The sequence below is a fragment of the Diceros bicornis genome, chromosome 5 (assembly GCF_020826845.1).
Source record: "Diceros bicornis minor isolate mBicDic1 chromosome 5, mDicBic1.mat.cur, whole genome shotgun sequence".
In the NCBI taxonomy this organism is placed as follows: Eukaryota; Metazoa; Chordata; class Mammalia; order Perissodactyla; family Rhinocerotidae; genus Diceros; species Diceros bicornis.
This window is the reverse complement of record NC_080744.1, coordinates 59453888-59474017: the sequence shown is the minus strand read 5'-3', so window position 1 is coordinate 59474017 and position 20130 is coordinate 59453888. Positions and strand designations below refer to the sequence as shown.

General features: G+C 44.0%; 1 protein-coding gene across 1 annotated transcript; it reads left to right on the top strand.

The window, feature by feature from the left end:
- Nucleotides 1–1706: 1706 nt before the first annotated feature.
- On the top strand, nucleotides 1707–14182 carry PDCD7 (programmed cell death 7). Its single transcript, XM_058541844.1, has 5 exons — nucleotides 1707–2615; nucleotides 4542–4680; nucleotides 10742–10978; nucleotides 11248–11335; nucleotides 13036–14182. Exons 1-5 carry the CDS (start codon nucleotides 1743–1745, stop codon nucleotides 13157–13159), a joined length of 1461 nt encoding a protein of 486 aa, XP_058397827.1. The 5' UTR covers nucleotides 1707–1742; the 3' UTR covers nucleotides 13160–14182.
- The last annotated feature ends 5948 nt before the right edge of the window (nucleotides 14183–20130 follow it).

The window sequence follows — 20130 nt, the reverse complement described above, 5'->3', positions numbered from 1 at the left end:
GAGGCTTATGCACCCCTATGTTCATTGCAGCATTATTCACCATAGCCAAGAAGTGGAAGCAACCTAAGTGTCCCTCGACTGACGATTGGATTAAGAAAATGTGGTATATATATACAATGGAATACTACTCAGCCATAAAAAAAGACAAAATCGTCCCATTTGCAACAACATGGATGGGCCTGGAGCGTATTATGTTAAGTGAAATAAGCCAGAAAGAGAAAGACAAACACTGTATGATCTCACTCATATGTGGAATATAAACCAACACATGGACAGAGAAAACTGGACTGTGGTTACCCGGGAAGTGGGGGTGGGGGGTGGGCACAAGGGGTGAAGGGAGTCATATATGGGGTGATGGACAAACAAAAATGTACAACCCAAAATTTCACAATGTTAGAAACCATTAAAATATCAATAAAAATCAAAAAAAAAAAAAAAGGTACAACAACCTGGATGAATCTCCAGAAGATTATGCTGAGTGAAAACAGTGAATCCCAAAAGGTTATGTACTGTATGATTCCATTTATATAGCATTCTTGAAAGAAAAAAAGTTAGAGAAATGGAGAACAAGTTAGTGGTTGCCAGAGGTTAAGGAAGGGGAGTGGGTGTGGCTATAAAAGGGCAAATGAGGAATCCTAGAAGTGATGGAAATAAATGTTCTGTATCTTGACTATATCAATGTCAACATCCTGGTTGTGACATTGTATTAGTTTTGCAAGATATTACCATTGGGAGAAAATGGGTAAAGAGTACACAGGATTTCCCTGTATTATTTCGAATAACTTCATATGAATCTACAATTATCTCAATAAAGAGTTTAATTTTAAGAATCTAATCATGGGCCCGCGGGTGGCTTAGCGGTTAAGTGCGCGAGCTCCACTGCTGCCGGCCCGGGGCCGGATTTCGGCCCACACCGATGCACCGCTTCTCCGGCCACGCTGAGGCCGCGTCCCACATGCACCGACTGGAGGGATGTGCAACTATGACATACAACAATCTGCTGGGGCTTTGGGGGGAAAAAAATAAATAAATAAAATCTTAAAAAAAAAAATCTAATCATGTGGCATGGCCTTCTTTTCCCCTCCTGCTTAAAACCCTCCAGTGGCTTCCCATTGTTCTTAAGATAGAGACCCTGGACGCTCTGACCTCTGTCCACCTCCCAGGATCACCAGGCTCCCTTCAGGCTTTTTGTGCTCCACCCACACTGGCACTTTCAGTCCCCCTTACTTCTATCTACTAGGGAGCTTTTGCAAATGCTGTTCCCATCTGAATTGTGCTTCCCTCTCTTCTTCTTCTATTGAAATCCTGCTTATAGTTCAGACCTTAAACGAAGCCTCAAATCCTTAAGACAACTTTCCCCAACCTCTTTGAGTAAGTCAAATTCTCCTATAAGCTCTTCTTGCCCGGTGTTTTCCTCCTTGGTAGTACTTAAATATTCACTGTTGCACTTTTACATTTGTTTGGATGATTACTTGATTAATGTGTCTACTAGACAGGTAGTTCCACGAGGAGAGGAACTGTTATCCGTTGGTCTCATTGTTTGCAAAGCAGCTAGGTCCGGACCTGGAACGCTCAGAACAGTATTCACGAATCGAAGGAGTCAATGAATCCCATCCCTGCGCCGGGCTCGGCGCAACCTACCGGCGTTGGGCGTCGTACTACGTCACTTCCTCCCGGAAGACATTCTTTCTTGGGGAACTACCCAGATTCCTGTCACTTCACAGAATCCCTCTGTCGTGGCCATGGCTCTGCCGCCCTTCTTCGCCCCGGGTCGCCCGGGCCCGCCGCCTGCGCAGCCGCCGCCTCCCGCTCCTTTCGGCTGTCCGCCACCGCCGCTGCCCTCGCCGGCTTTCCCGCCGCCTCTTCCCCAGCGGCCCGGCCCCTTTCTGGGGGCCTCCGCCCCCTTCCTCCAGCCCCCGCTGGCTCTGCAGCCCCGGGCCCCCGGGGAAGCACCCCGCGGCGGAGGTGGTGGCGGCGGCGGCGCCTTCTACCCGGTGCCGCCACCGCCGCTGCCTCCGCCGCCGCCCCAGAGCCGGCCCTTCCCGGGGACCGACACTGGCGAGCGCCCGCGTCCGCCTCCTCCAGGCCCGGGGCCGCCCTGGAGCCCGCGCTGGCCTGAGGCGCCGCCGCCGCCCGACGTGCTCGGGGACGCGGCCCTGCAGCGCCTGCGCGACCGGCAGTGGCTAGAGGCGGTGTTCGGAGCCCCGCGGCGGTCGGGCTGCCCGGTGCCGTCCCGCGCACCCGCAGGGCCCAGCCTGGGCGAAGTGCGCGCGCAGGTACGCGGGGCTCTGCGCCTGGTGCGGCGGCTGCGCGACCTGGGCCAGGCCCTGCGCGAAGCCGAGGCCGACGGTGCGGCCTGGGCACTGCTGCACGCCCAGGCCGCGCCGCTGCGCGCCCAACTGGCCGAGCGACTACAGCTGCTGACCCAGGCAGCCTATGTGGGCGAGGCGCGGCGGAGGCTGGAGAGGGTCCGGCGCCGCCGGCTGCGGCTTCGCGAGAGGGCCCGGGAACGCGAGGCCGAGCGGGAGGCGGAGGCCGCGCGAGCAGCGGAGCGCGAGCAGGAGATTGACCGCTGGAGGGTGAAGTGCGTGCAGGAGGTGGAGGAGAAGAAGCGGGTAAGAGCAGCGGGTGCGCCTGGGGGTGGTGGTAGTGGCGTTGAAAAACGAAGGGGCGTGAGGCTTTGCGCTGCCATTTCCCAAGGCTAAGGCTCTTTTTCCTCATCCGTAAAATAAAAAGATAGCTTGCTTTTCCGACCTCATGTCTTCATATCGATTGCATGTTTGTGACGTATAGTACACAACACAAATGCTGTAGGTGCACTGCAAAGTCCTGCTAACACAAAGTATAGGATTGCACAGTATAGGAGATCCTGTCGCCTGCTCCAACGTTCTGTCCACTTACTAACATTCGAGACCAACAAGCATCTGGGTGTCTTATACTGCTCTAGGTGATCTTCAGAATACAAAATAGAACTTGAGGCCTTGCTTCAAGGAGCATATACCCTAATGGGTTGATGGGGCAATAGTGATTTCCCCAGGATTCCTTTGTTTACAAGTTTTAAACCACATAACCCCAGATAAAACAATGGTGGTTTTGAGCACTTATATACTAGGCACTATGCGAAGTACACCAGATCTTGAATCCTGATGACAACCCTGAGAGGTAGGCGGTATTATCGCAGTTTTACAGATTAGGAAATTGAGGCATAGAGAGGTTAACTTGCCCACAGTCACACAACCGCTTTGTGGCAGTTTCACTCCTGACTTCAGCCCAGGTTGTCTGATTCCAAAGCTGATCTCAAGCTCTTAAGTAGGGGCCGGGATGAAACTGGAAATTGGTCAAATGGTTGTTTGAGGCATTCTCATTACTTTTGAGTGTCTCTAGGCCTTTCCCCCTCCCTCCACCCTCCACAACCGGCTAGTGTTTCCTGCCTTCTTGTGTCTGCTAGTACCCTAGAGTCTGATATAACTCCTCTCTGAAGTGTATTGATGGCAAGCTTTGTCTTCATGCCCCGAGGAATATCAGTGCTTTAAAGGAGAATACTTGGAGGCAATGCCTTAATCTAAGGGAGTTTGAGTCAGTTCAGCAGACATTTAATGAGGACCCATTATGTGCCAGGCCCAGTGCTGGGTGCTGGAGATAGAGATGAATAGGACATAGTGCTTGTCCTTGAGGGGCTTAGAGCCCCACGGGGGATCCTGTGTGTCCAGCATGGTGTGTGTTAGGATTTCAACTGTAGGTGCTGTAGGAGCCCAGAGAAGGAGTATCTCATCCGTTGGGGGAAGATGTCAGGGAATGCTTTCCGCATGTTATAATGACATCTGCATTGAGTCTTGAAGGGAATGTCAAAGCCAAGTGAAAGCAACAAGTGCAGTTCCAGGCAGAGGGAGTAATGCAAGCGGAAGAGTGAAACAGCATGGCGTACCTGTAATGGTGGAAATACAGGCGCATATTTCACAGGTGGGAAAGAGAGCTTTAGGCAAAAGGATGCTCCCTAACACGGTGTCCCATGAGTAGTGGCTTAAGGAACCAGAGTTATTTAGTCTACATGTGAACCAACTTAACAAGAGTAGGATGGGGTCTTTAGGTGTTTGAAAGGCTATCATGTCAAAGAGATCCTTGGCCTTTAGAGCAGTGGAGCACAACTGCATAGGTTGTCACTGAGAGCATTTCCAGTCCTGTTCCTTATGTTCCCTGCTAGTCTGAATCTTTGGGTCCAGGAGTCTCCATTTTTAACAAGAGACCCCCAACTTAACAAGGTAAGTTGGATGCAGATGTTCCTTGGACCACACTTTGAGAAACTCTCAGGAAGAAACAAAGACCAGTGCCCATGTGGAAGCTGCAGAGAAGATAATCCCTTGGCTGGACCAATGTAGAGGCGAGTTGTGCACAGCCCAGGAAACTGGAATGTAGATCCAGTAGAGTCTGTCTGAACCCTGGGACTGTCTGATCCTCTGAAACCTCACTGCTGGGCAGCTGTTCTCTGCTGTAAGGTTGTTCCTAATATGTACTAGGTCTCATGGGCTCTCTTCCTCCTCCAGGAGCAGGAACTTAAAGCTGCTGCTGATGGTGTCTTATCTGAAGTGAGGAAAAAACAAGCAGACACCAAAAGAATGGTGGACATTCTTCGGGCTTTGGAGAAATTGAGGAAACTCAGGAAAGAGGCTGCAGCAAGGAAAGGTAACTGGCTTTGCATTTCTTCCTCTGTTCTCCTATTCCTTCCCTTTCTTTACCCTGCGCCCCCCCTCTCCCAAATTTTTGAGGGAAAAATGCTTGCTACTTCATTATTTTCACCCAATGGGGTAACTAAACTTGTCAGCAGTACCCCAGGCCTTTTGAAGCAGGAAGCCTCAGAAGGTGTTTAGCCTTGGTAGCCAAGGTTGAAAAGAGGCAAGTGTGGCAACCCACTGCACTATCTTCCCCTTGACTCATCATTCCCACCCCGGGCATTCTTGGCCATGTTTTTCTGAGTGAGGTGCTGTGACTGGTCAACTTTGCCTGTGTGTCAGCGTGAAAGCTGTTCTTACATGGTGCTTGAGAAGGTGTTGAAAACTTGGCGTGCTCCTTCAGGAACATTTCAAACCTGAAACATTGATATCTGAAGAGGTATGAATGGTTGGACAGGGCAGGGAGTGCCCTGCAGACTGCATGGATGTCCCCAGCTTGCCTGCATGTCACTTTTGGGCTCAGAAAACCTCAGTAGTCTCCTCTTGCCTCTAGAGGGAGCACTGGTTTTCTAGAAGTTCCCCAGTTAAGCTTTCCATTTGCTTGTCTGGATTTTTGCTCTTGCCAGTCTATTCATCCAGAGGGCCCTCAGTCCCATCTTTGCCATTTTAAGCTCCCACTATTCTTCAAAGCTAAATACAGATGCAGCATCCTCCTTCCTCCCCTGATCTGCGCTGAGGTGACCTCCTGCTCCTCTCTCTTGCCCCTGGTTTGGACCACATGTTGCCTTATTTAGTGGGCTCTAGGCCCTCAGCATTCATCAGGGATATTTGAGAGTACACAAATTAGCAAATACCAGGATAGCAAATGATTTCTCCTCTGTGGTTTAAAATATGAGTGAAACTGCAATTCAGACTCTTAATAAAGTTTTATCGGGATGTGACCATGTGCATTCAGCCACGCTCGTTCACTAGCTGAGTGATTAGCTTCTGCATCCAGCCTTCAGAGTGGCCAATTCAGATTCAGGCCTCAGGATCAGATGACCCCATGGGCCGGCCCCACAGCTTAGTGGTTAACTGCGCGCGCTCTGCTGCTGGCGGCCCGGGTTCGGATCCCGGGCGCGCACCGACGCACCGCTTCTCCGGCCATGCTGTGGCCACGTCCCACATACAGCAACTAGAAGGATGTGCAGCTATGACATACAACTATCTACTGGGGCTTTGGGGGGAAAAATAAATAAAATTAAAAAAAAAAAAGAATCAGATGACCCCATAGGGCATTCATGAGCCAGAAGGGAGTTTGCATTTGCTGTGTCTACCATATTTCTTCCTTACGAGAATGCAAAACCTGAGGGCTACTGTTTAATATTCTCCTACTCTATGTCCTCCATGAGGTGAGTGGTCAGTAAACTTTTGCCAAATGAATTTACCAGCATAATTTCTCACTATTAGTCTTGAGGAACTAACTTTAGTCCAAAAGAAAGAGGAAATTTTAGGAAGAATTATCATCTATAAAAATAAGCAGCCTCTGTGGAGTTAATTCACTTGAATGTAAAATGATTTGGTAGCTAGCAACTAGTTGCATTTTGTACTTAAAAAGAAAATGAGCAGCTTTCTAACTGGTCTGTTCAAGACGTGTGCACCTCCAAGTAAGCGCTGAGAGAGTGAGGCTGGGTGTGTAAGCAGGTCCGCGTCGCAAAGTGTCTTATGGGCCAGGCTAGACTTCTCACCTACGCTTAAAGCCGAGGGGAACCACTGAAAGATTTTAAGCAGAGAGTGAAATGATGAGAAAGATCAGCGCTGGCGGAGCAGAGAAAGGTTTGGAGCATCTAGGAGGGAGGGAGAAAGGGAGAGAGACTGATAAGACTGTTGTAGTCTGGGCAGGGATAGTATGGCGGTGTGAACTAAGGGTCAGATGGTGAGTTGGAGAAAAGTGAATGGATTTAAGAGATATGAATAAAGTGGAGAGAGAGTGTATATGTGTGTATACATATACATAAATAACTTGGGAAACTCAGCATGTGGGAGCTGAAGGGAAAAAATGACTTACAGGTTCTAGCTTGATCTATACTGAATGAGTGATGATACCATTCTTTTTTTTTTTTTTTTAAAGATTTTATTTATTTTTTCCTCCCAAAGCCCCAGTAGATAGTTGTATGTCATAGCTGCACATCCTTCTAGTTGCTGTATGTGGGACATGGCCTCAACGTGGCCAGACAAGCGGTGCCTCGGTGCGTGCCCGGGATCCGAACCCGGGTCGCCAGCAGTGGAGCACCAGCACTTAACCGCTAGGCCACGGGGCCGGCCCTGATGATACCATTCTAATTGACCAGGAAAACAGGAGGAGGAACAGGCATGGGGTTGACGAGTTCAGTTTGGGACCTGTTGAGTTTGAGGTGCCTGTGGTACATCCTGGATAAGAGTTCGTCAACATGTACCGATAAGTAGGAATGATGTTAAGGAGATTGTGTACCATGAGATGAGGGCCAAAAAGACAAAATCCTAGGGAATGTCAAAATCAAGATGGATAAAGAGGAAGCCACAAAAGAAATCAAGAGAGGTCAGAGAGATAAAAAAAACATAGACCTCCTACCTCCTTCTGGAAAGTGGCAAATGCTCAGAGAGATTGTGTAATCTCAGGCAGGTTACTTAAGCTTCTGTGTGCCTTGGTTTCCTCATCTGTAAGAAGGGAATAATGATAGTACCTACCCATGAGGTATTGTGATGATTAAATGAGTAAACATGCATAAAGTACTTAAAACAGTCCTGACACATAGTAAATGCTATATAAGTGTTTCATATTATTATTATTTTATCAAGTAATATAAAGATTGAGAAACATCCATGGGAATTAGTACCTGATAGATCATTAGTGACCTATGCTAGGGGCATTTTGGTGGAGGGGTAGAGGTAGAAGCTGGACTAGACTAGATTGAAGAGTGAAGAGGAGATAAGAAAAGAAACAGTGAGTTTAACTTATTAAAAGTTTGCCTGTGAAGAAAAGGAGAGAGCAGGATCAATATCTGGCTGTGTGTGTGTGTGTGTGGCAGTGGGGGGCTAGGTAGGGGGGTATCTTAGGGTCACGGGAAAAGTGAGCGTGTTTAAATGCTGAGCAAAGGAGTGAGAAGGGTCAAAGAGAAGCAGGAGGGATAGTTGATGGCTCAAGGTCTTGCAGGAGGTAGGGAGATTCAGATCCCAGGTAGAAGGATTGACCGAAGTGGCGAAGGACCTGTCTTCCACTGGAATGAAAATGAAGGAGACAAGGATGGGTAGTAATGCAGATGAGTGAAATCAGGGGCAGAAAGTGAAAGGATTTCTTGCCTGATGGCTGGAAAATAGGTTAGATGGTTTGCTGAGAGTCAGTAGAGAAGAAAGGCTTTAGGAGAGCAGTGAAATAACTGCTGTGAGGAAGGAGTGAGAGCCACCCAGAGACCCGTTGGAGTATAGTTGCAGGGAGGTGCTACAGGCCCAGCTGGTGTAACTCTATAGTGGCACCAGGTCACTTAATCAAATGGCTTCTTCCAGGAGGGCTCTGCAGGTGGCAGGTGAGCACAGAGCATAGGGCTATTGGGGTTTTGCTTTATGGGTGACCACAAGTTTTGGTGAGAACGAGTGGAAGAAGGGTAGAGTCCGATACGTTAGATTGGAGGTGTTAGCGAAGCTGACAGTCTCGGGGGAGAAGGAGGTAAGAGTACTGGAAGGTAGAAAGTTGTAGTTAGAGAAGAGAATAATCGATTTTAAGACTTCAGAGGTGCAGTTTTTTCTGATCATGCCAAGGTCCAAAGACTGGACGAGGCACCAGGGTCCGAAGACTGGATGAAGCGCCAAGGTTTGGGTGGCTGAAGGGGAATAAAGGTGATTGGTATCTAGGAGCTGCAGGAACTAGAGGAGTAAATGGTAGAGGTGGAGGTAACCTAGACCGTGTCAGTACGTGGGGTCAAGAGGAAGATTGGGTAAGGAGTGCTATTCCTGAGGGAATGTGTTAAGGTGACCAGGAGTGATCGATGAAAGGTTGAGGGAGATTTGGGTGGGTGGTGCAGGCCCAGCAGCCCAAGATGGGAGCAGGCCACAGCTCCTCATGGAGTCTGGAGGCACTTATGGGCTGATGGAGTATCTATATATTTTTATAATATTGGCAGATTTTAGTAGTTGCAGCAGAGACTGTGTGGCCCACAAGGCTAAAATATTTACTCTCTGGCCCTTTACAGGAAAAGTTTGCCAATCCCTGGTCTAGGTAAAGAAATTAAACAAAACCATGAAATTATTACAAAGCAACATAGTGACAGCTTAAATTTCTCAGTGCATAAGAATTTTGTGTGTATTCGAAAAATATTAGCCCGGCTATTTAGTAGAAGATGGATTTGAGTTGTAGAGTTTCCATATTTGGGAATGAATGAATGGAAACCTGTTAAAGCAAAGCAGTTATGAGATATGGAGAAATGTTAGCCTTGGAGGTAAAGATAGAGTGAATTCCACAGCCACTTAGCTGCAGTGGTTGAGGAGAAGGGAATCAGACCTCCAGATTAAACAATTTTACAAGAGACAGAACTACTAAATTTTATGCCAAAATTGAAAATTTAGTGCTTAAAGCTGGCAATATTGCAAAAATTCTCAAAACCGTGTTAAAAATCATTCATTTATTGAAGAAATAAATATTTATTAATAACTTCCTCTGTGTGAAGTTTAGGTGCTGAGTAATGTATAGCTCTTTTAGGAAAAAGTTTAGTACCACATTTAGCTGGTCTTGAAAGTATCCATATCCGTAAACATTTCCACTCTTGAGAATTACTTCTTATAGAAGTAATCCATACAAAGGAAAAAGGTAACATGCCCGAAAGTATTTATTGTAGCATTATCTGAAAATAAGACATTTGGAACAGCTTAAGTGTCCCGGAGTAGGGAGCTTGTTAAGTAAATTATGGTACATTGCTTTGATGAAATAGGATAGAGCCATTAAATAAAGACTGGAAAAGAATGTAGAGAATAGACACGGAGATGCAGAAATTACACATATTATGTTGAACTATGTGAAGTTCCTAATATATGGACAAAAATGACTGGAGGATCAACATGGGGAAATAAAAATGATTGATTATGTTAGTAGGATTAGGGTTTTTTTCTTCCTCATATCTGGTATTGTTAAAATGCTTCTGTAATAAATACATTTTCCTTTAAAATCTTTGAGGACTAGCAGGATGGACTGCAACCACATCACTCTAGAATGCATAACCTAGCGGCTTCAGTAGCTTTTATGTTGCAGGGCCGTTATGGTAATACGTGCACAGCTGCAATCCACTCAAGTATTCATTAAATTTCAAAATTTTTTCCTTATGAAATTTTACGAAAAATTTCACACATGCACAAAAATAGAACTCCTAAATAAAATACCCATCATCAACTATGGTGCCATTATCACACCTAAGAAAGTTAGTAATAATTCTTTCATATCACCTAATAACTAGTCTGTAATCAAATTTTCCCACCTGTGGCCCTAGCTATGTTGGCTATAGTATTAGCTGACCTCACAATTAAATCAGGGTGACCAACCATCCCGGGTTTCCCAGGACACTGGGCTTTCAGTGCTAACACCAGGCAAACTGAGGCAGTTGGTCACCCTACTCTCAGCAGCAGACTGTGAGGTCAGTGTGGTTGGTTAAGTGTATTTCTTCCTCACTATCCGAGTGTGCTGTCCCAGAACTTCAGACTCGGTCAGGAGGAGAATTGTTTATTAGTGGGTTCTGGGAGTCTGTGCTGTGGGAATTTCACAATGAAGAAGTATAAGAGAATTCCTCCCTTTAGTGAGCTCACTCTCCAACTGGAAGATCTAAACCATTAGAAATAAAACAAAATCAAAGGTTAAGTGGTATGCTCCAGAGAGAGGAGTTAGAGAAAGTCAGGGTAGGGTCAGACTAATTGAAGACTGAAGAAGATCAAATTGAGCCTGGAAGATTGGTTATAATTTATAAATTCTAAGCAGATTCATACAGTAAGTAGGACTTTTGAGTCTGCTCATTAGAACATGGTTTTTGGGATAAGAAAAGTTGTATCTAAAATGCCACTTGGATGTCTTTGCCCAGGGGTCTGTCCTCCAGCCTCAGCGGATGAGACTTTTGAACATCATCTTCAGCGACTGAGAAAACTCATTAAAAAACGCTCTGAACTATATGAAGCTGAAGAGAGAGCCCTCAGAGTTATGTTGGAAGGAGAACAAGAGGAAGAGAGGAAAAGAGAATTAGAAAAGAAACAGAGGAAAGAAAAAGAGAAAATTTTACTTCAGAAGCGTGAAATTGAGTCCAAGTTATTTGGGGATCCAGGTAAGTTCCTCTGTAATTAGTGGAGAAAAGGAAAATCCTAGATTGACAGCTGTTTTCCTCATGGATGATCTCAACTTAAGCTAAGAGGTGGTAGGCAACAAACGACACCTTCAGGATCTGAAATTCTAAACTTATATCCTGGAAATCATGGGTAAAGATGAAACACATTTGATCGTACTATCATAATCATAGGGTTGGTCACCTCGTCTTGAGAAATACACTCTAGGTATCAAGCATGATGACGTGGTATCGTGCCTTTTCTTTTTCAGATGAGTTCCCACTTGTGCATCTCTTGCAGCCTTTCCGACAGTATTACCTCCAGGCTGAGCACTCCTTGCCCGCGCTCATCCAGATCAGGTCAGAGGGGCACTCTCCATGTCGTCTTCCCTTCGGTAGCAAGAAGCAGTTGACGAAGTGCTTATGTTGTTGAGGTCTATTGCTATATCTTTCTTTTTAGGTTCCTTATGGGTTTATATCAAGTTTCCAAGTTTCAAGGATACTGCATGGGTCTTGTTTAGTCCTCATTAATACTTGAGAGTTAGAGGCCCCTATTTTAACAGGTGAAGAAACTGAAGCTCAGGTTGTGACTTGCCCTTTTGTATTATTTCTTGCCATAGCTGTTATGTTGACTTAAAGCATTGGCGTCCTTTTCCTAATTCTCTTCTGCTGCTAACGAGACCAAGGGAAAAAAAGCCCTCCCTGTATACTTGCCTGTGGAGAGTGTTTAAGACCCATGCTGACTTGTGAGTTCCTACGGGTCAGAGCCAAGAGAGCTGGGAACAAGGAGACTCATCTTAATCCACAGTTACTGATGAGCTCGGTAAAGTTTTCAGCTCTCAGGGTCTCACTTTCCTCACCTATAAAGTGAAAATGGTGGACTAGAATGTGACGTTCAAACTTTAACAATAATATTCTTCCCAAGTGCAGTCTTTTGAGAAATCAGTTTGTAAAACAGTTAGAATGAATGAATGGGTTTCACAGGCAGTTTAAATCTGTTATTGACTGGAAGTACTTCGTTGTTTCTGGATGTCCCAAACAAAGCATCTACTTGGGGCTTAGGGGTCTTTAAAGCCTGGTTTGAAAATCACTGAACTAAGTGATCTCTGAAGTTCCCTCCAGAGCTCCAACAATGCTCTTTAGCATACCAAGTTTATGTTCAGGGAAAACTGTATTTCTGGCTAATATACAAGTTTTAGTGTTTAAACATAAGTACAGTCGATTCTCATTATTCACAGTAGCTGTGTTCTGTGAGCTGCAAACACTGAGTTAGAGAATACTGAGCTGCTGCTCCTAAGGAAAGTACAGGGTTAGGTTCCTATGAGCCTCTGGCCTCAACATTTTCACCAGCCAATCAATACATAACATTGTTTTATGTGTATTTCTTTTTAAAGACACCTTATTTAATATATATCGTTGATTCGTTGACATTGAACTCATGGCTGACAGCACTATAACTCATACCTGCATGTAGCTTATCTAACGTGCATATCACAGCCTTCCCACGCTAGCCAGCACTTCAGCACTGTACTTGGGGGCCAATTTAAACAGCAAAATCACCAACAAAAATGTGAAAAATGTGGTAGTAAATAGACTGCAAAAAGGACCCTTGTTCACAGTATGAGAGCTGAAAACAAGAAGGTAGAGTGTCACCGTGTTCGGCCTTAGTTGGGAACATGCCTGTTGTGACTCAGATTTTTCCCTGCTCTGTGCATGTCTGCAAGTGACCACAAAAGCACCACAGGTAATGATTTTGGGGTTACAAATATATTTTAGTGAATGGGCAAATTTGCAAATATGGAATCTGCAAATAATGAGGATCGACTGTATATTCATTATTTCCTGATCCATGAGATTATAAGTTCTTCTGAGTTTTTTTCCCCTTTGTATGTACAATTAAGACATATAGTCTTTTGCATAATTCCTAGAAATCAGGTTCTTTAGTTGACTAGTACATCAGTCATTTGAAAGCTAAGTCCTGAAATAGAATATTTGGTTGCTGAACATCTTGCTTGGAATAAAACAGAAATAAACAGTTGTTCTACAATGTTCTTATTAAGGCATGATTGGGATCAGTACCTGGTGCCATCTGATCATCCCAAAGGCAACTCCGTTCCCCAAGGATGGGTCCTTCCCCCGCTCCCCAGCAACGACATCTGGGCAACCGCCATTAAGCTGCATTAGTAAAGAGGCTCCAGGAGTGTGGTCCAGCCAAGGCTCTTTCCAGCTCTAAATGTTAGTGATGCTGCCATCTTCTTGTGCTGTAGACTAATCCACAATCTCTTAACTCTGTGTGGCATTGCCCTACCCAGAAGTTATGTTTTCCTTCCGTGCTCTGTCCTGGCCAGAGGTGCCTCTTGAATCAGGAAATTAATACGGTTCTTCAGGAAAGGACCTAGGTGAACTGGGGTGGCCTTGGTTCACTGAATTTGCCTCTGTTTTGAGGGGCTTGGTCCAGAGTGACTTGTAAATTTACTCTTACCTTCCTTGTGTGCTGATGGGTAAGTACGCTCCATACACTCATTCACTAAACACAGGTGTGCGCTGGGTAATTAGCAGGCCTTGCCCCGGTACTGAGTGTGAAGGCAAGCTTGATGGAAAACCTCTTGATCCTTCCTACCCGAGGAGCCCTCTAACTTCCAGGAAGAAAAGTCAAAAGTGCTTTAGCTTCGGTTTTGTGAATCCCGCTTCTGGTGCAGCTTGAGAGGTTGCAGGCTGGGCTGCCGGAAAAGCTGGTGGTTTAGTCTGATGGCCATGTGGAGAACGTGGAAAACCTAAAGAGTACCTGTCCTCAAATTGGACTGTGTTTAAAGGATGGTGGCTGCATTTTCCCCATGTTAGAAGGATCCTAATGAAAGCACCTCTTTTTTAAGTTCCTAGAGGTCTAGTTGTTCAGAATCCCGAAGGATAGAAATTTACTTCCCTATGGGAGTGGGACCTTAACCTCACTCAGTCATTGTAGGGGCCGGCATAGCTATGGAATTTTCTTAGGAACTCAAGCTTCCAAAAACATCCATCCAAGCTGGGGGAAAAGCAGATAAAAATAATAAAATTTATTTTTTCATATTCATTAATAAATGCTGTTGTGCCTGGAGATGATCAATCACATCACGTATCTGTCTTTTTGTTTTCTTTTGCTTTTTGTCATTTATTGTTATTTATATTTCCAAAAAGCTAAATAAATATGATTTTTATTTTTTAGTTTGAGCCTTTGCCCCCAGTTTGTTGTCTCCCAATTCACTACACACACTTTCACATTGATGAAACACATTTTCACTCCAAAATTCAAATTTATTAAATAGGCATTTGCTACAGAAAGGTGAATCTCAAACACTAAACTTTGCGGAATCTCACTCTGGATAACCAGGAAGGAACTCCATCACCTTTGGAAATGATTCAGGTAGTTGGAACCTCTTGGCTGCAAGATGCTAACACCTTTGTCCCTTTTCTGTTGTTTAATTTGCACTGTTCAATTTATATATTATGCATTACAGAACTAACAGCGTATGAGGGCCAACACTCCTTCAAAGTATGTGCCTAAGCTCATAAACTTTAAAATCTGATGTGATTAGCCTCACATAATCCCATGGGCCCGTGTCCCCTTTTGTTATAAATCTCCACCATTTGCTCTCAGATGAAATGCAGAAAGAGTAGAAATAGAAGATGAATTGTACGATGTACATTTGGTGTCTAGACAGCCTTGCCACTAAGACGTCTGCATTGATGGGGGCTGGGAGTGTGGAGCCAGGGACTCAGGAAAAATGAGGCAGCAGAACCCAAGAAGAAGAAAGCATTTAACATTTAACCTCTGGTGGAAAAGTGTTCCCTCTTTCCTCTCATTCAGCTTCTGCAAAGTTTTAATAAAGTGAACATTATTTTTGTTTGGGTTTTGTTTTGTAAGTTTTTCCTGGTTTATTGCCTTGTGTAGTGGTGGTGGCAGCAGCCACTGGCACTTCATGGGTTTAGAATGGACTTACAGTAGTGTCTGTAATGAATTGTACTTCTAAGTATATGGACAGTGTCAGTGTAATCTTATCTCACACTCTTTTTTTATTTAATGTGGAAAATTTCAAACATATTCAAAAGTTAAGAGAATAGTGTAATGATTTTTTTCCATAGACTCGTCATCCAGCTTCAAATAATTATCAACTCAGGGCCAATCTTCTTTCATCTGTACCCCCATCACTCACTGGATTATTTTGAAGCAAATCCCAGACATCATATTACTTCATCCATAAATATTTCAGTATGTAGGTCTAAAAGATATTTTAAAAATTTAACCAAAAATTTAACCATTATACACCTAAAGAAATGAATAACTGTAATATCATCAAATAGCCAGTCAGTGTTCAAATATCCTTATCTCATAAATGTGTGTTTTACACTTTGTTCAAATCAAGGTCTAGATGCAATCTACGCATTGTTGTTGGTTGATGTGTCTCTTAAGTTTCTGATAATTGATAGATCTCTCTCTCGTGCTTCCTCCTCTGCACTCTTGTACTCTTCTCTTTCTCTCTCTTGCAATTTATTACTTGATTAATCATGTCCTTTTTTCCTGAAGAGTTCCCAGTCTGGATTTTGCTAATTGCATCCTTATGATAACACGTTCCTCTGTTCCCGTATTTCCTATAATTTAGTGGTTAGAGCTGTACTGTCCAATATGGTAGCCACGTATGGCTCCTGGGCACTTGAAATTGAGAGTCTGAATTGAAATTGAGTTTGAATTGAGATGTACAGTTACATATGTGGCTCACATATTTCCATCGGACAGCACTCATCTAGAGGCTTGATCACATTTAGATTAGAATTTTCTGGCAAGAATATTTCATAGACCTGGTGTGTAGTCCATTCAGGACTAATGTCTGATTGTCTCTTTTTATGATCTTAGCAGCCATTGATAATCAAGATCTAGATTCATTCATTTGGGGTTGCCAAATAGTGATAGTTTAATTCTACCATTCTCTCTTTAATTATTAGCTGGAATGCTTCTAAAAAGAGAAACATCCTCTCATCAACTATTTGGTTACCCTGGGGTACAATTTGTTTAGGAAGGGCAAAAGAAATGTGTAATTTCCTTTGTTTACTAGTTTTCAAAATGAGTTGGTTACCTAGCATCCTCCAAAGATGACCAGTGAATTTTGTTTTTAAGTATCATTATGAACTTAGATCTAAACATATTTGTCTTTCAACCCACTGGTACTGTTTTCTTTATCGATTGCCTCGCCTTTGGCCAATGGGAGCCTCTTTAACTCAGCTCCTGAGTTCCCACTCAATCCCAGTATTCTGTTCCAAGTTTATCTTGCACATTTCCTATCCCAGACCTGGAAGCAGTCATTTATGCATGACCCCTGGTTCCTTTTCAGAGGAAAAGGTATTTTTAGGCCATAATCTGCACGATAGGCGTGCTTATTGTTATTGCTGGTCTTTGTTAGTTGTTTCTTATTCCTTTCAGTCAGAACTAGAAACTACAGTTCTGTTGAGCCTTCAGGCCTTTTCTAAATCACGTCTTTTTTACACCTATACCTAAATTCTCTATATATGGAACATAAAGTAATGAAAATAGGGAAATAAACTCATTCAAAGGCTAACTAGAGATGTGTTGATTCATCATGTCCTGTATGCAAGAATATTGTTTATCTTACTTCCCAATAGAGGAGACCCTGGGCTTGTGAGAAACTCTTAACAAAAACATTTATTTTTAAGAAATTAGGTAAACACAGGGAAGATTCAAAAGTGAAATAAAGTGATTGGTTATATGTTCAGTACTAAGTGTGTTCAGCCCAAGTGGCTGAGTTTATGACGTCAAAGAATTTGCTACAAACCAACCAACTTAATCACCCTAAAACCATTCATGTTGCTGTGTCCACATGACTTTTGTGCAAGGATTTATCAAGAAGCTTAGCTGGGATTATACCATCTGTTGTAGCAATTCACTTCTACATATTTTGTCCACAGGGAAGCTATTCTGGAAATTACAAGGTAAGTACAAAGTATGTCTTGTTCCATTCAAATAAGAATAATATATAGAAGGAATGTGAATGCTATGAAGTATTAGCAGTGATATATTTTAGGGACTAGTGATTACATGAGGCATTTCCAACTAAATTTTTTTTTAATGCTTATAACCAATAAGCTATTCTTGTATAATCAACTGTTTACTTTTGGGTGCACCCACACAGTAGTTTCTGACTTGCCACATCTGGCTGTCCATTAAGAATGTGTTTCCAATGCAGGTTCCATTTGCCTTTTGGAATAAACTGAGTTTCTCATAGTCTCTGAAGCAAAGATTGAAGTCTGAGGCAATTGGTGCTAGAGTATATAACTAGGCAGAGCAGTAAACACTTCTCAACCTTATTAACTCATGGTTGCCGGAATCTGGATCCCAGGATTTGAACTGTGTTCTTGGGGAATGGTTTTTATTTACCATTTTCCAGGTACAATGTTAAGTGCTGGAGATATAAAAAGGAGCAAACAGACAGAATTCCTGCCCTCCTGGAATTAGAGTCTAGAGTAGAGAAGCTTAATGATTATACAGATAATTAGAGTCAGTTATAATTGTGATAAGTGCTACAAAGAAAAAGTGCTTAGTCAAAAATTTATATTTTTCATTGTTCAAATGTTAAGTGGTTTTTGGGGCTCAGATAATTTGGTAAGTACAAGGGCTATAATGGTGAGCAAACACTCCCTAATACAGGTTTTGAGGAGATAGATATTAATCCAACAATCAAAAAATGTGCTGAGTGCTTTGAAGGAAAGGTATGGTTTTGTAAGATTAATTACACCTTTTTTTTTTCAAACTGAGTGTTCTGTAATGCATTTAGATGAAATGGTAGAAAATATCATATAGTAAGGGTAAGAATTATTATTTATTGTACATATGTATATGCTAGGTCACAAAGTCAAATGTATTTCATACTATGGGTCACAATAAAAAAATTTTGAAAGCCGCTGTACTAGATAGACCTTTCCAAGTTTGGGATCAGGAAAAGCTTTTTTGAGGAAATAATATTTCAGCTGAACTCTGAAGAATGAATAGCTATTAACTAATGGGGAAGAGACAAGAAAGAAGAACATAGCAAATATCTGGAATGGCATATGCAAAGGCCTTGTGCTGGCCAAGAGACCAAGGCAATTGAAGGCAGCATGGCTAGAGTAAGAAGGAAGGTGAGGGACTGGGGGCCAGACACTGCAAGGCTTTGGAAGCCCTTGTCAGGGGTTTGATTTTTATTCTGAGAGCAGCTGGGAACCATTGCAGGCTTTTAAGCAGGGGAATGGCTTAGTTTGCTGTTTTGAAATGATCACTTTTGTCCCAGTGTGTGGAACAGAATTACAATAATAGGGCATAAGAGGATCCATGGACACCAGTTACCCAAGTGAGAGCTAATGGGAACTTGGATTCCCATGATAGCCGTAGAGGTAGCATGACATGGCTGGATTCCAGAGATTTAAGAGAGAAAAATTTGGTAGGGATTTGAGATGGGTGGTGGTGAAGGAGAGGAAAGGGTGGGGGATGAGTCCCAGGCTTGTGCACCATGGACATTCCTTGAGACAATGAATCCTCGGGGAGGAGGAGCAGTTTGGGGGAGGGGACTTCACTTTGGATATGTTGAGTTTGAGGCACCCTTGAGACATCTTGGAGGAGATGCCTTATAGACAGATGTGTTTATGAGTTTGACCTCAGAAAAGAACTGGGGAATTTAATGTGTGAATCATTGACACATAGATTATTGAAGCTATGGGCAAGGATGAAGTCATTTAGAGACCTTTAAAAAATAATATTAATGTCATTGCCTGGGCTCCATGTATACCAATTACTACAACCCTCACCTACCCTGCCCGTCACCACCAGGCTCAGATGCAGCCAAATGGGCACAGACCCATGGACTGATGTTGGAGAGGTCCTAGATTATGCAGTGTGCTGAAGTGCACAGGCTGGCTTTCCTAATATCCTCGCTCCCCCTCCCTCCCTCCACCCCTTCAGACCCCTTCAGGGCTTTCTCACTGCCTACTGAATGAAGTCAGCACTCAGCCCAGCACTCAGCACTTGGCCCCTTCAGGGCCCTCCCCAGCTCTGCCCCAGTCTACCCCTTCAATCTTATTGCAGACTCCTTCCCAACACAAGCTATCTACTTGAGTTAAGCAGCTTGTCTCCCCCTCACTCTGCCCTGCATCTGCTCCCTGGCTCAAGCTGTTCCCTCCCTGGAGTTATGCTCTCCACTCCACCTTTTCCCTGCTCACAGGCTGTTTCCCCACCCTCCAGGGTCCGGGTCAAGTCCCATCTTTCCAGAAGCTTCCCCAACGCCCATAAGGACTAGAAACCTCCGCTTCCTCTGAAGAATATCATCACCTAATGATCTGTACGTCTCATTTTATATTTAATAGAGCTGACTGTTACTTTAGAATATGTTCTAACTAGATCATGTCTTACACTGTAGCCCTTGCTATTCTTGAGAGATGTGTTTCCAGAATCCTCAAACTCTTAAATTACTCCAGAAGCAAGTGTAGAGCTGAGCAGAGAATATCTATTAGGATGCAGATGCTGGCTCAGAGGTAGGGAGGAGGAGGGCAGCCCTGTACCTGTTCAGTGGATGGGCAGTTCACACTTGGGTCTCAACAAAACTGTGGTCCTTCCCCATAGCTCAAAATGCTAATGAGAACTGAAAATGTGAATGATAAATCTGAGAATGCCAAAACTTGCTAACTTTCCTGTGTCCCCTACAACTCCCTATACCTCAAAGATCCCCCGTAAGAACAGGCTGATGGGGCAGGTAACTTACTGATCACACTGGGACCTGTCTGATCCTATAACAGAACTAGATGCTCCCAATGTGCTAGGAGACCAACTCTGGGCATGGGGTGGAGAAGCCTCTTGAGTCTTACATACAATAAGACGCTGACAAGAGTGGGCAGACAGCAGAGATGAGGGAATTAAGGGATTTACCCATCTGGCCTCATTTGACCTCTCTGCACTCAGATTACCTACTCCTTCACATGTTGTTCTCACGTGGGTGTGGGGATGACCCCAGTGACCCGTAGCAGCAGGACTTTGCACCATCCTGGTAGGGATGACACTGTGTTAAGCCAGAAGTATTCCCTGGTGCAGGCTCCCTGGTAAGCCCTGATTGTTTGCAAAATGCCAGACTTCAGTCAGGAGT

Coding starts and splice junctions, on each gene's coding strand:
- PDCD7 (XM_058541844.1), top strand. CDS start 1,743: ATGGCTCTGCCGCCCTTCTTCGCCCCGGGTCGCCCGGGCCCGCCGCCT. Junction 10,979..11,247: donor CAAGTTATTTGGGGATCCAG/GTAAGTTCCTCT, acceptor TTTCTTTTTCAG/ATGAGTTCCCACTTGTGCAT. Junction 11,336..13,035: donor CCCGCGCTCATCCAGATCAG/GTCAGAGGGGCA, acceptor GTTCTTATTAAG/GCATGATTGGGATCAGTACC.